This window comes from Eubalaena glacialis, chromosome 13 (genome assembly GCF_028564815.1).
Source record: "Eubalaena glacialis isolate mEubGla1 chromosome 13, mEubGla1.1.hap2.+ XY, whole genome shotgun sequence".
In the NCBI taxonomy this organism is placed as follows: Eukaryota; Metazoa; Chordata; class Mammalia; order Artiodactyla; family Balaenidae; genus Eubalaena; species Eubalaena glacialis.
In genome coordinates this window covers 22492261-22507888 of record NC_083728.1, presented here as the reverse complement: position 1 = coordinate 22507888, position 15628 = coordinate 22492261, and the positions used below count along the sequence as shown (strand labels likewise).

Genomic DNA, 15628 nt, shown 5'->3' with positions numbered 1-15628 from the left:
TATGGAAGACCTTCTAAACCCTTGCAGGATGTTTGGATTTTATCCTAGTGGACAATAGAAAGCCATCTAAAGTGTAAGCAGAATAAGATAAAGGCATTGGAGATTAAAATGAATGAGCTGATTTCTTAGAAAATGTGAGAAAGTAATTAAGCTATTAAAATGATCTTCATCTCTCAGGGGTCTCGTTGCTACTCTGCTCCCACAGCTTTGTATCCACTCCCTGAGGGGCTGCCTGGTCATTCTTTAACTTGCCATTGGCGAGGCTGGCGTGAGTGAGGAAGCAGATAGGAGGTGTAGTGCTTTCTTCAGCCCTTTCTCTTCAAGACTCAGACCCGCTGGGCGTTGTGCTTAAAGAGCACAGAACTCTGATCTGCTTTATGATAGATAATAACATATCCTGGGATGGGGAGCGGATGGGGCCCTGAAGGAAGGAAAGCACTGGATGCAATAGAATGAGACTATAGGTTTGGGGTTTTTTTTTTTAATGTCCTTTTTTTAGCATCATAATCATACAATCACTTTTTTTTGCCTCCTCATTTAAAATTTTCCCATTAAACAGCAATTTGGTTGTTGTAGGAGATAGCAGGACCAATTATATTTGCTTCTGAGCACCTGACGGTTACCTCTGCCAGCGCGGTCTTTCCCCTCTGTGCACATTATTTTGTTCAGTTAAGATCATGCTTGCTTCCCTTGTAGTATCCAGAGAAAGAGATCTGAAAATGGATGAATCAGGAGAGGAAGAGGCTCTGAATTCATCCCCTGGTTTTTCCTTAAGGCTTCTGCCTAGGCCCCTGTTTCTTTAGTCACAGGTCTCAGGGACTCTAGTACAGTGAGATTAAGAGGGCCTTCTTAGGCAGATATTCACACCTTTGTGTGTTCTGCTGTAGTGTTGTTCCCTGTTAACACAGAAAATGTTTCACTATTCCTTTAGTGAATTCCATCACATTCAGTTATGAGTTTTACTTGTAACATAACTTGAAGAAAAAAAAAAAACCATAGCATCTCCCTGGTTAATCTGAAAATGACAACACAGCATCTGGCTGGGAGGAATACAGGGAAGTGGAAAGAGGAATAAAATGTCTGTCATGGGAAGCAAGCTTGTTGAAGATGGAAACAAAGTTGCCCTCCCAAATTACTGGTGTCTGTCTCCCTTCAGCTATTGTAGAGAACATGGCCGAGTTCCGGCCTGAGATGTGCACAGAGGCCGCCCAGCAGGGTCTTCTGCAGTGGCTGCTGAAGAGGCTGAAGGTAAGTTTGGCTTTGTGGGACTGTAGCTCAAACCTCTCTCTGCTCTGGGCACAGCTCATGCTGGGTCATCGGCACAGATTGTTATTCCTAGGCTATGTGATCTAGTTTGGGAATCTTTTGGCAACTCTTGCCTCTTTCTTTGCTTCTCTTCTTTTGTTTGTTTTAAAAGTACCCTTTAATGCCCCTGAAAATAATATAAACATGGTGTCAACAGAAATTCATGTGGTACAGAAGGTTTATACTGAAAATAAAAGTTCTCCTCTGCTGATTCCTTCTAGTTCCACTTCTCAGAGACAGCCTCTGTTAACAATATTTTATCTATCCTTCCAGAAATTTTCTGTGTAAATAGGAGTATGTGAGTGTGTGTGTGTTTGTGTGTGTTTCACAAATAGAATTATACATTATTTTCTTTTGCAAGTTGATCTTTTCGCTGAACTAATGGCTGCCTAGTATTCCATTTTACGGTTGTACCAAAGTCAATTTAACCATTCCCCTGTTTATAATAGTTTTTCACTGTTAAAACAATGCTGCAGTGAATATCCCCATGTACACACGCACATTTTCTTTTCCTTGAACGCTAGTGTTAGTTTATTTGCAGGATAAGTTCCTAGAAATAGAATTGATAGGTCAAAGGATATGTGCATTAACATTTTTGGTAGATATTGCAAAATCTAATAGTTGAGAGGGTCTGTTTCCCTTACCTACATTGGGTATTACCAAACTTAAAATTTTGTTAATCTGATAAGTGAAAACGGGTATTTCATTTTAATTTGGAATTTTAAAATCGAGGACAGTGTATTGGCTTTCAGTTGTTTATTAGCCATTTGTATTCATCTCTTTTAGCTTCCTATTTATATCCTTTGTTCATATTTCTGTTGGATTATTCATTCTCTTTCCTTCTTAGCATAGTCCTTTTGACCATCTTTTTAACATTTAGTGCTGTCACAGAGAGTAAATGAGGAAAGGGAGAGGTAAGAGCTTCTCTCAGGATAGTGTTAACCAGAGGTATGATGGAAGGCAGTTTGGAACTGCCTTTGTGCTACTGAAATAATCTCGGCAAGCAAGGGTTCCCAACTTTTCAGTGAGAAAGAGGAAGACGTGTTTGTAGCTGGTATGATTCTTTAAGTAGTCCTGGCCTTGCTGTGCTTCAGAGTGTCATAGAGATGCAGAAAAGTCTGAGGTGCATCAGGTCCGATTTGTCCCCCACTGTCTTGGTAAGGCTAAGGAAGAAGATTCTGCCTAAGATATCATATGCCCCCACGGTTCCCTCCCTCTCTGACAGTCTAGGTCTTCCCCAATCCTTCTTATTTAATCCTTTGTTCCCATTAAATCTGTAACATAGACTTATATAACATGACTTGAGGATATTCAGCTAGCCTGCTGTATATTATCATCAGTGGGTATGGGCACATTTGCTGGCAGAGTATAAACTTAATGCATAGTTCAGTAGACTGCAACTTCCTACCCACACACACACCCTCGCCCTCGCCTTTCCTTTCAGGAAAAATCAGGTCTGGTTAATTCATTCATTGTCATTTTTGCAGCTTCCTTTTGACCTCCTCTCATGAGTTTTGATGTCCTTTGGTTTCCCCATGTAATTACCTTCACATCTCCCTCAGTTTCTTCTTTCCTCAATATTCAACAAATCTTTATTCTCCAAAGCCTTGAGACATTTTGGGGGTGAGGAGTAGGGGAGAGGAAAGTAAAACACGGAGTTAAGGGGGTAGGATAGATGGCAGAGACCTGAGTTGTTGATGGGGTGGCCATAGGTTGGGGCCTTAACCTTAAAATATACAAAATAATCCAATAGTTTTTGTCTTTTTGAAATCAGGACCAATTTTTCCCAGTTACTTGAGACTTGATACTGAATCAGGGATTCTTCATTAAACCAGAATGTAAAGCCTCTTCTGCCTTTTGAAAGGTGTTTAAACTTGCCAGTCTTTTTTTGAATTAGTAACAGGAAGGGAAATCGAGACCTTTGGGTGTTTGGCTTGGATTCCATTACCCTTATGAGAGTAATAAAGAGGTCCATTTGGTAGTCTTGCAAGCTTTTGACTCTTGCCTTTTAGGCGTAGTGTTTACGCAATCCTCAAGGCATAAATAGCCTTGTTGCTGTCTCTGAAACAGTTTTTCAAGGTTTTGGGGTGTCTAAACATTAAAATGCTATTTGGTTATTTTACTAGTAAGCAAGTGCCCTTAGAAAAATCCTGTGCTGCCCAGAACATTAATGAAAGAAGGTTCTGCTTAAGGGCGAGACCAGTAAGAAGGCATGTCTTTAAAACCAATGCCTTTCTCTTATTTCTCATAATCTAGGAAAGTGCTTATTTTAATCTTCACCATCATAAATATCATGGTGAATCAGAATGAGTGCTGGACCCAGATCCTTACTTTCACCAGTAGAACTTTTAAAAATACAGATTCCCAGACTTACTGTCTCAAGCCTCTGTCTTTGGTGTATTTTAGAGAAGTTCCACCTGTGATTATAAATGTACAACCCTCACTAAGATCCACTGGTCTCTAGAAATGTGAGCATTTTTGTTCCGCACTGCTCCCAAACTAATTTAAAACTCCCTTTTCATTATGCCATTCCCTATTCAAGAACCTTCCTAGAGTGATGCTACTGCCCTCTGCATCAGATCCCACCATCTCTGCCTACTTTTCAAGGCCCTTTAACGTGGCCTGATCTTTCTTTTCTTTCCTTTTTCCTTTCATTTCTCAGTTTTGAAACACTGGCCTTATTACTGTTCAGACATCTCTTGTACCTACCCCCTTTGCAAAGGTCAACAAGGGTCAACAGTGTTGACCTCTGTGTCTGTCTTTGTTCATGTTCCCCCTTCCCCCAGGAATGACTCCTGCCTATGTAATTCTAAATTATACACCACCTTCATTAACCAACTTAAATCCCTACTCTTCCACATTGCCTCCATCATTTTTTGAACTGAAAGGAATTTTATAAGTTCTGTTGCAGATAAAAAATTAAAAATCAAGACCTGTAGAGATTAAGTGCCTTGCCCAAATTCATGCAGCTAGTTAGAAATAGAGCTAGAATTAAAACCCAAGCCTCCAGACTTTCTTCATGCACCCTTTCCATAGCACTACTTTGCCCCCAGCCCATATTGCCCTCTTTCTTTTCTGAATATCAATCATTTTATTTTTTTTCTACTGGTTCTCTTCTGGGAGTTAGCAGATCTGGGTTGTAACATATGCCTATAACTGTGTGACCCTTACCCTCATGGAACATCTTTTCTTCATCACCTGGCAGACTTTCCTCTTTTTATGTGTGCTCCTTGTCTTTCTCCCAATGTCCTTAAACTCCTTAAGAGCAAGGACTGGGACTCCATCATATGTGCATCTCCTCCCGATTGTTCTCAGGGTGTGGTTCCCAATGGGGAGCATCAAAATTACCTGGCAACTTGTTGGAAATGCAAATTCTTGAACCCACCCCAGACTCATTAAATCTGCCCAGCTTGGGGTGGAGCCAGCAATCTGTGTTTTAACAAGCCCTCCAGGTGATTCTGATGCATGCTGAAGTCTGAGAACCCCCATCCTAGAGTACTTATGTTTACATTGCTTGATAAAACCCTGCTATTTAACTGATCATCCCCTGTTTATTCAGTAGTCCTTGAGTAACTAAGTGAGTGGCACATTGGTGAGTCTCCTTTATGTACTGGTAGCCTAGCAGTATACAGAGATACTCGTGGATTTCTTCATTCACTAAATGAAACCTCACTCATTTGTGCTGCTAATAAGGATAAAACCCATTGCGGAGGATTACATTAAATGGTTTAACAGGTAAGCAGATAACAGTAGTATGAGAGACACTGCACCATAGTTCACTTTTTAATGGGGAATACAAACTTATTAGGATATCGTGTACTATAGAAAATAACACCAAAACTTTTTTCTTTTCCAAAGAAACAAAATTGAGATTCCTTTTTGTTTCCCAATTAAATCATTGCTTCAAAAACAGTTGCAATGTTTGGCGTTTGAGCTAATGAATTGAGAATTGGCTATGTTATACTACATGTACAACTGGTTGATGCTACGTCTGTAGCCTCTTATGACCAGGAGATGGGATTTTTGTAGGGCACAATCTGCTTTGACTATTGTCCAGGGCTGTAGCTGTGTCTGAACCTGCCCCATGTGTTCCAGGTACCAGAGGTGAGCTGCAGAAATAATCTGCAGCTTCTGGCTGTGGGTGGTAGCATAAATGTCTTGTACTTTCCAAAAAAGCAGCAGCTCCCAAAAAGGTGAAGTTTAATTTTATTCAAGGCCAGTACATGCTGAGTACAAACCTATGCTTGACTCTGTAATTACTCTGACAGCTGAAAGATTTAGGATCACCAGGCTCCTGGATAGAAGAGAGCCCCCAAAGCTCCAACTCCCATTGACTAACTTTGCAAAATCCAAGAGACTATACCTGCTAAATGAATTCTCCTTCCTCCTGATTTTGACTAAATGTCCTTGTAATTTGGCAGTTTGGTATTTTGCAGGCTTGGAGGCTGTCATCTCTGGCTGAGATTTAGACAGAAGTAAAACTTCCTTGGTGACTTTTGTTTTTGGCTAGGCATGAAAGATTAGTCTCCTGCTTTCCCATCTAGCCCAGTTTCACTCAACATAAGAGCTATCAATCAGGTTAGAGGGGCAGAGTAGTTTGGCCAAGATCACATAGCTGGTAACTGTTAGAACTGAGATTCTAACCTGGATATTTCTGATCCCAATCATCAGAAAAACTTAACAGCAACTATTATGTATTAGGTACTTCCATATTATTTAATTCTCAGAGTAACTCTCCAAGGAAGATGTTATTTTATTGTTTCCGTTTTACAGATAAAGAAACTTGAGACCAGGAAATGTTACTTCGGTCATAGATGAACATTCTTAATTTATGGTGCCATCAGTATCTCAGTAATTTTGTTTTTACAGGGTTCTATGCCAAAAAGGACCTACCAGTCCCATTTAAAGTAGTTAGGTCCAAACAAATTTAATACATATTTATGTCCTAAGACTTTAGTAGCTGTTCAAAAAAATAATATGCATGAATTAAAATAAAATATATTTTTTATTTCATTCTTAAATACCACAATTACTTACCAGTAGATGTGTGTGCCTCTTGTATAGTTGTACTACACAACTTCTAAAACCTTGGAATCAGATTGAACACAACCATCTTCATTCCTGTTCCACATTGATTTTCACATAGTTCTTTTATCACAGCAACCACCCAAACCCAGCTTCACAAAGAAAAGATGTCATCAAAAGAAATGTACATAATTCAAAAAGAGACATGTACCAAAATGTTCATTGCAGCTCTATTTACAATAGCCAGGACATGGAAGCAACCTAAGTGTCCCTCAACAGATGAATGGATAAAGAAGATGTGGCACATATATACAGTGGGATATTACTCAGCCATAAAAAGGAACGAAACTGAGTTATTTGTAGTGAGGTGGATGGACCTAGAGACTGTCATACAGAGTGAAGTAAGTCAGAAAGAGAAAAACAAATACCATATGCTAACACATATATATGGAATCTAAAAAAAAAAAAAGAAAACGGTCAGAAGAACCTAGGGGCAAGACGGGAATAAAGACGCAGACCTACTAGAGAATGGACTTGAGGATACGGGGAGGGGGAAGGGTAAGCTGGGACAAAATGGGAGAGTGGCATGGACATATATACACTACCAAATGTAAAATAGATAGCTAGTGGGAAGCAGCCGCATAGCACAGGGAGATGAGCTGGTGCTTTGTGACCACCTAGAGGGGTGGGATAGGGAGGGTGGGAGGGAGGGAGATGCAAGAGGGAAGAGGTATGGCGACGTATGTATATGTATAACTGATTCACTTTGTTATAAAGCAGAAACTAACACACCATTGTAAAGCGATTATACTCTAATAAAGATGTTAAGAAAAAAAAAAAAAGAAATGTACCTGAAGCTAGTGGTTAACGTGCTCACTAATCAGCAGATGTGAGATGTCACTGTGCTTTTCTTGGAAATCCTGTAAATCCTTGCAATCCCCTGTGAATTCAATATGATGTCCCAGGTACCTTGGCACACAGTTTGGGAACTGCAGACTTAGTGTCACATAGGTAGTACATGCTTATGAGTTAAATCTAGGTATGTCTCATCCCAGGTTCATGTCCTTTTTTTTTTTTTTAACGTAAATGTATTACTTGATAAAATTAACTTTAATTCAGTGTAATTTTTTAAATGACGTAACAATGGACCAGTTTCATTTCAAATTCACCTCTGTTTGCTATCACGTTCAATTTTGTGTCTAGCATATAGCAGGTGCCCAATAAATATTTGTTGGAAAAAAAGAGGAAACCTCTCTCCTACCTTAGAGACAGGAGTTTATAAAATCAAATGAAAGACAAGAGGCATTGGAACCACAGAAAGGCTATTGCTCTAGTGGCCTGATGTCTTTCGGCTTCTTTCAGTTGAGTGTATCTTGTTTGCAACAAGAATCCTGACCCTTAAAAAGCTGCATATAAGTTGGTGTGGCTTAAATAATTTAAACTAGCAATACTTGAACTTAAATCATTTGAGTAAGTGATTTTATTAGCGAATCCTTCATTCTGATAGACATGCTCACCCCTTGGCTTTTCACTTTTGTATTTTGATTTGTATAAAACTGTTTTTCTTAAAGTGAAAAATGCCACAGATTGCATTTAAACCCTGGTTGTTGTACTGAATTTCTTGAAACAAGGACTTAAGCTTGCCCAGGGAGCATAACTTGCAGTCAGCACACATAAGACCTTGTATTTACAGATCTTTTAACCTAAGATGGGTCATACCTGGTCAGCCTTCTGAAACCCTATGGGGTGCACTTAGGCTTGATGGGGAAGACATGCAGAGAGAACTGAAAAGATGCCGGGTGTTGCTTCATTAGGGGCCACTCTTCCTTCTTAAGTGCAGAATCAGTGTCCAAACAGAGCTGTGAATGGCGCTAAGGGGATGGAGGTATTAGCTTCAGTATAAACACTTCACCTGTCCTTTCCAGGTACAGTAATTATTTGTTAGTTCAAAAACCTGGATAGGTAGCAAGGCTGCTGCTGATTAACAGTCATGGTCTTTGTGGCTGCATTTTAAGGATCAAGGGTGTGGTAAATAAAAACACATCGATGAGGCTTGCGCTCCTCTCTGTGTACCTTTATCCAAGGGGCATTGTAAATGATGAGGCACTTGAGTCTCACTACTGGGGCAACAATGTGGATGACCATGAAAAATAGGCTCTGCAGTAGATGTGTCTCCTCTTAACTTTAATTCAGTGTAATTTTTTAAATGACGTAACAATGGACCAGTTTCATTTCAAATTTCCCTGCAGAGCATGCAGCAGGGAAAGAATTGTGGGTAGTAATTTGGGTATTAAAATATTAACACATTTCTGCATATTTAATGTGGTTTCCTTTTTAAATAGTAGACAGATTATGGCCCACGAGCAGATAGGTTTATGATTTCAAATTAAATTTTAAGCATTTAAAAAAAAAAATCCAAAAGGAACTACTTTGTTATAAAGACATTCAACTAATCAAAACAAGAGCTTGCTTTCTTTTCAGCTTCTCTGATCATCTATCAGCTAATTTACAGCCTAATTTTATGATTGTAACTTGTGAATGAAGCTTCATGATGGATTTTAGTCTTAAATGTTCAAAACTTTCAATCATTTATCTAGTTCACATTTGAGTATGTATTATGTGCTAGACAATAGTCCCTAGACTCAAAATGGGGAATTTGGGAAGGCTTCACAGAGGAGGTGACATTTGCACCTGGGCTTTAGGAGTGTGAGAGCTGTTGTGTACATCTACTGTTTATGGTTTTACTATGCAGTGCTTGAGTCTTGTCTCTTGAGAGCAGAGGCAGACTTTTTTTTTACCCTTAACCTGCCCTTTCCCTTTCTAACTTCTGCTTCTCTCTAACTCGGATCCTAGTACTTGTGAAAAAATTTGTCCTGGGGAAGGAAGCAAGGCCCCTTAACGTTTTTCTCGTTTCTCCTATTTCCCAACAGGCAAAGATGCCTTTTGATGCCAACAAACTGTATTGTAGTGAAGTGCTGGCCATATTGCTCCAGGACAATGATGGTAAGGCTCCCTCTCGGTATTGATATTCTGTTAGGATAGGAGCCAGGCTTGTTTCAGATCATGACAGCAAGCTCTCTTGCCTTTGGCATCCCCTTGCTCTCCCTCTCGCTCTCTGCAGCTTTTGTACTCTGTCAAGCTGTATTGATTTTGTTTGCTGATGTATCAGTGTTAGACGGCTGTAAAATCTGACAGTTAGCTTCATTTTTTTTTTCTCCTTCTATTTTTTTCCCCTTTTAGAAAACAGGGAATTGCTTGGGGAACTGGACGGAATCGATGTGCTTCTTCAGCAGTTATCCGTGAGTAATTCTTATGCTTCCTGTCTGCCGTGAAGATACATGGCTTGCTTTAAATGGGAGGTGGAGCTGGAAATTGTTGGAAGGAATAAGCCATGTGATGCAAGCCATATGGAGTGTGTTGGCAGGTTTGAGGTCACATTGGAGGTACATGGTTTGCCTCCTTTTCTTAGTCATTAGCTCTTTATGACCAGATATCACTGTGTATCTGGTGTGGACTTTCTCAGTCTTCTGATATTTATCAATACAAAAGAGGTGTGCTTCCTGCTTAAGTGTATATTCTTGAGCCAAGAATGCCAAATTATTTTTAGTTGACCCACTCCCAAGATTATTCACTTGCTTTCCTGTCAGTCTGCCACTAAATTGGAGTCTATTCATTTAGGATTCAGATAAGCTTCAGGAGTACAAGTTCCAATACAATGGGATAGAGGTCAGAGAGGAGGATAGGGAAGGATGTGGCACTGGAGGCTGGAAAATAGAAATTGCCATTTTGCTCGTTGTAAGAAATGTAAATCCTGTTGAAATGTTGTTCTACTGGCATTCTGAAAATACTGTTAAGATTTTTTTTCTAACAGATCTCATCTGTGCTATTCCAAAACCAGGACTGAAAATAGATCATTTGGATAAAATCTTAAGAGTGTTGGGAGTGTCTGAGATGTCAGTTTGCATACAGCTTTCGTCTTGGTGCCAGCAGCCTGAGTGGCTTGGCCTCCACCCCAAAAAATAGAGCTTTGAAACGTGAATCTGTTCCCAATTCTGGGAAAGTGCTTAGTCCTGTTCCCGCAAGATTATTGATCATTTTGTAGTAGACTGTATGGGTACGCATACACTGTTAAAAGGCTTTCCTCTTAACATGCCATATATTTCTGGCAAAGATAAAACTGCTTTTCGCTGTTCCCATGATTTAGAGCCACAACTAGTCTATGAGGCAGTTCAGTAGCCCTGATGGTTAGGAAACTGTTCCTTATATTGAGCCAAGATTTGCCCTTCAGGACTGTGGTTTCTTTTAGAAGGGAAAGAAATGTGGTTAGGTAGGGCAAGTGGAGGGCTTTGGGGGGTAGCTGGCAAAGTTGTTTCTTGATCTGGATGCTGGTTTCAGGGGTGTTCACCTTATTCATTTAGCTATACTTGTCTTTTATAGAATTTTCTACATGTTAATATATTTCACAATGAAAAGGTTTTGTTGGTTTTTGTTAAATTGCCTCCTTGGAACTATCAGTTATTCATGGACTCAGTGGTCAGTTGAGTGTTCTGGTTTTTTGCATGAACTGATAGCCATTTATTTAACCTGTGCATCAGAAAGCCCAGTTTCTCTATAATGGAAACTGATGAGAATTTTGTTTGGTAAGCTTCTGTTTGCTCAGTTGTAGGGTTTTTGGAGTAGATAGGCTTTGGAAACTGTTGAGTGCTGGTTGATGAAAAGGCATTCTCTTATGGTTCTGTGCTTTCTGATATCTTTACTTGACAGGTGTTTAAAAGACACAATCCTAGCACAGCCGAGGAGCAGGAGATGATGGAGAATCTGTTTGATTCACTCTGTTCCTGCCTAATGCTCAGTTCCAATCGTGAGCGCTTCCTGAAGGGTGAGGGTCTTCAACTGATGAATCTCATGCTAAGGTATGCTTCTTATCTCCTGTTATCTCCTAGCTCTCCATCTTTTTTTGCCCAACTCCTCACTGTTAGCCTGGATTCAAGAACATGTAGCTATGGTCTTTTATTCCATTGAGTTTCCTCGATATATAAAACAGTAAAGTCTTCAAGTGTGTGTATGGTCTTTTCTAAAGTTAGATTGGATGAATAAAAAGTATATTTCAGTCTGTTTGTGCCCTATGTCATTTGTGTGTCATTTGGTAATAGGACCACTCCATCAAAGGGAAATTTTTTTTTGCTCCTCCTTATAGTGTGTTGGTTTTGGGAAATCTAGTCGTTAACTTCTCAGCATATCCTATGTTAATTTCTAAACTTAGCCCAGTTTTCTTTATATTCCACATAGACCTGTCTATGCCATATGTTTGTCCATATTTTTATTGACAGCAGAATATAATTCATATTTTTCTCTTATACATATTTTTCATTATGTGTTATTTTCAGTAATGCATTGTGCATGTGCTATGTGGCTAGCATAGGAGATATGAAAATGTGCAAGACAGTTCTAGAACTTTTCTTTATAGTACTTTCCTTGTATATCTTATTATTTATGCTTTAATTTCTTAAAATATTTATAGTAAATATGTTAGTATAATTCACAGAATCCTAAAGTTGGAAGTAAATGGGAGATAGCTTGTCATGGATAACTCTTTTGAGAAATCTGGCTTGGAAGGGAAATAGAGAAATGGTGTGAAGGGGTAACCAGAGAAGGGGTTGTAGTATCAATGGTCAGTTTTTTCAATTGAGAGATGCTAGAGACTCTAATCATGGGATTATTCTTTAAGAAATTGAGCCAGAGTCTGCTGTCTTGAAACATATTCAGGTACACTGAAAATTCTGTTAATTTATTTCATGGAAAAAAATTTTTAATAAATTTGATAGCTTAGAATATAGACATGCAAAACTACTGTTAGTAGTAGGACTTATAAGGTACTATGTTAAGTGCTTGGCTTATACAGAATTGGAGGACAGGATTCCTGCCTCCAAGAAGCTAAAAAACAGCTCTGTCACTTGAACACAGCCCAACTTTGGATGCATATTCCTTGTAGTCTTTTTTCCCATAATTTTGTTCTTTTTAACAGCTTTTTAGGCCTACCACACATGTAATTTTCTATACTGTTTTTTGTTTGTTTGTTTGTTTGAACTTAACATGCTGTTTCCCATGTTTTGACATAACCTTCATGAGAGTTTTCAATAACTGAATAATGGACTCGAAGGGAATATAACTTAGTCTTCCTTTGTTATTGATATTGAGGGTATTTCCAATGTTTTGTTGTTATAAAAAATTCTCCAATGACAAATTCTACAAATTTTTGTGTTTAAACTATTTTTGTATTTAAGATTATCAAGGTATATGTTACTAAAACCTCTCCTCTTTAAAGGTTTGTGTAGGCCCAGGGGCACAGTAGACCTCTTGGTTTGTCCGGTGTGTACCAGACCTTAGATTGATTGAAGAATCTTCCTTTGTGGAACTGTTTTTAAAAATTTATTTTAAAGTGCAGAGAGGGGCATTGGAATTATTCAGAGGCCTTTAGTGTTCAGCTGATTTTTGCTAGCTTTACTCTCTTGAGTCTTTTGTTTGTTTATCTCCTTTACCCTTCTAATTGCCTGTCCTTTTGTTGAAATGACCCACCTTCTCTCAAGCAAATAGCATATAAAGAAGATGCATTTGGCTTCCTGGACCTTCTAACCTTAAAACTATACTCTGCAGGGACTTTTCTCTAAGCTTCTTAAAGGTCTGAACTGCCAGTGTCTTTGGATATTTGAGTGCAAATATGAGGTGATGTATTCCTGTAGCATATGGCTTGTAAATGTGCAGCAGTGGGGAGCTGAATAAATAACCAGAAATATGGATTATTCAAACAGGAATGCTGAGATTCTGGGAGCCTAATTAAAAAGGAGCTCCAAAAGACTTAGAAACTGTACCTTTGTAGGATCTCCTGACTTTTCATTTTTGAATGGTGAAGTTACTGTTAGATTAATTCTTTCACATTAATTAACTATATTAGCAGATTCAGCATTTCTTTTTTTCTCTTTCCTATGCTCTTTGTTCTGTGTTATTTTTCTTCTTCAGACTCCCAAATGGAAAGTTTAATTGGGAGGGAATTTTTTTTCCTACTAGATTCATCCTTCCTGATCTTCTAGCAAGAGCTGCCAAGTTGCTCTCTGTCTCAAGGGAACCCATTCGAAGACTATAAAGCTGTAACACTAGAAGTTCAGGAAAATTTCTGTGCTTCCATTGCCGCTAAATACTAATCTTTATTTTGATTTAGGCGTTCATCAAACAGTTATGAAATGGCCACCTGGAGAGGTGGCAGTATGGTGTAGTGTGGAAGAATGGTCTTTGGAGTTGAGGCAAATGTGGGTTTGGAACATAGTTCTTTCACTTACTGGTTCTGGATATTTGGTGAGTTACTCTAAGCTTTCTGTCCTCTGACCCTCACTTTTTTCATATGAAAAATGGGAGTAATAATGCCAAATTTGCAGGGATCTTTGTGGGTATTAGACTATATATATAAATTGGCTGGGACAGTTCAGCAGTTCTTAAAACATTGGTAAAGTGCTATGTTAACTTACTGTGTTAAGTGCTAGGCTTATACGGACATGAACAAGACAGGATTCCTGCCTTCAAGAAACTCAGTTGCTAGTGATGGAGGCCAACATTAAATAACCGTAATATAATTTAATGTGTTAACTATTGAGAGGAACAGTTAATTTTGCATGTCCACAGAATTTTTTTTTTATGTTTCTGATTATTGATAAGGAAAGGTCACCAACAAGATAGTCATTTGTACATTTATATGCACAAATTATCACACATACATATATATTGGGTTGGCCAAAAAGTTCGTTCGGGTTTTCTGTCACATTGTACAGAAAACCCGAACGAACTTTTTGGCCAACCCAATACTACCCAATTTAATAGTTTTATCACCTTTATTGAGGCATAATTTATATGCAGTCAAACACTAATTTTAATTTTGACAAATGTGTATACCTTTGTTTTCACCATAATGAAGATGCAAGATACTGCTGACTGAAAAGAATGCACAACATGAGAGTTGTGAGTTAAGTTTTATTTGGGGCAAAATGAGGACTGTAGCCTGGGAGACAGCCTCTCTGATAGCTCTGAGGAACTGCTCTGAAGAGGTAAAGGGGGAGGTCAGTACATATATGATTTTGGTGAAGGGGAATACATGCAATCAAGCACACATTTCGGCAGAGGGTTGCTGCTAGTCACGAGGAGCAGATTAATGATTTTACTGTTTTTCTAGATATGAGAGGTTGCAAGAAATTAGGCTCATAAAATTGTCTCCTGCCCTTCCACCATACGCAAAAATAAACTCAATATGGCTTAAAGAATTAAATATAAGACACAACACCATAAAACTCCTGGAAGAGAACATAGGCAAAACATTTCTGACATAAATCATAACAATGTTGTCTTAGGTCAGTCTCCCAAGGCAAAAGAAATAAAAGCAAAAGTAAACAAATGGGGCCTAATCAAACATATAAGCTTTTGCACAGCAAAGGAAACCATAAATAAAATGAAAAGACAACCTCCGGAATGGGAGAAAATATTTGGAAACGATGTGACAGACAAGGGCTTAATTCCCAAAATATACAAACGGCTCATACTGCTCAATATCAAAAAAACAACCCAATCAGAAATTGGACAGAAGACCTAAATAGACATTTTTCCAAAGAAGACATACAGATAGCCAACAGGCACATGAAAAGATGTTCAACATTGCTATTATTAGAGAAATGCAAGTCAAAACTAAAATGAGGCATCAGCTCACACCAGTCAGCATGGCCATCATCAAGAAGTCTACAAATAATAAATGCAGAGAGGGTGTGGAGAAAAGGGAACCCTCCTACACTGTTAGTAGGAATGTAAATTGGTGGAGCCACTGTGGAGAACAGTATGGAAGTTCCTTAAAAAACTAAAAATAGAGTTACCATATGACCCAGTAGTCCCACTCCTGGGCATATATCCAGAAAAGAGGAAAACTGTAATCTGAAAAGATACATGCATTCCAGTGTTCATAGCAGCACTATTTACAATAGCCAAGACATGCAAGTAACTTAAGTGTCCATCAACAGATGTATGGATAAAGAAGATGCTGTATATATATATATATATATATATATATATATATATATATATATATATATATATATATATACAATGAAATATTATTCAACTATAAAAGAGAATAAAATATTGCCATTTGCAGCAACATGGATGGACCTAGAGATTATCATACTAAGTGAACTCAGTCAGACAGAGAAAGACAAATATCATATGATGTCACTTATATGTAGAATCTAAAAAAATGATATAAATGAAC

The 15628-nt window shown here is 38.5% G+C and overlaps 1 protein-coding gene across 1 annotated transcript in view; it reads left to right on the top strand.

Moving 5' to 3' along the window:
• Positions 1-15628, top strand: part of CTNNBL1 (catenin beta like 1) — a 171776-nt gene that overhangs the window by 62985 nt on the left and 93163 nt on the right. The window contains exons 7-10 of the mRNA XM_061207964.1: positions 1157-1248; positions 9261-9333; positions 9571-9629; positions 11095-11243. Of these exons, the coding sequence (XP_061063947.1) occupies positions 1157-1248; positions 9261-9333; positions 9571-9629; positions 11095-11243 (373 nt within the window). The remainder of the gene's footprint in view (positions 1-1156; positions 1249-9260; positions 9334-9570; positions 9630-11094; positions 11244-15628) is intronic.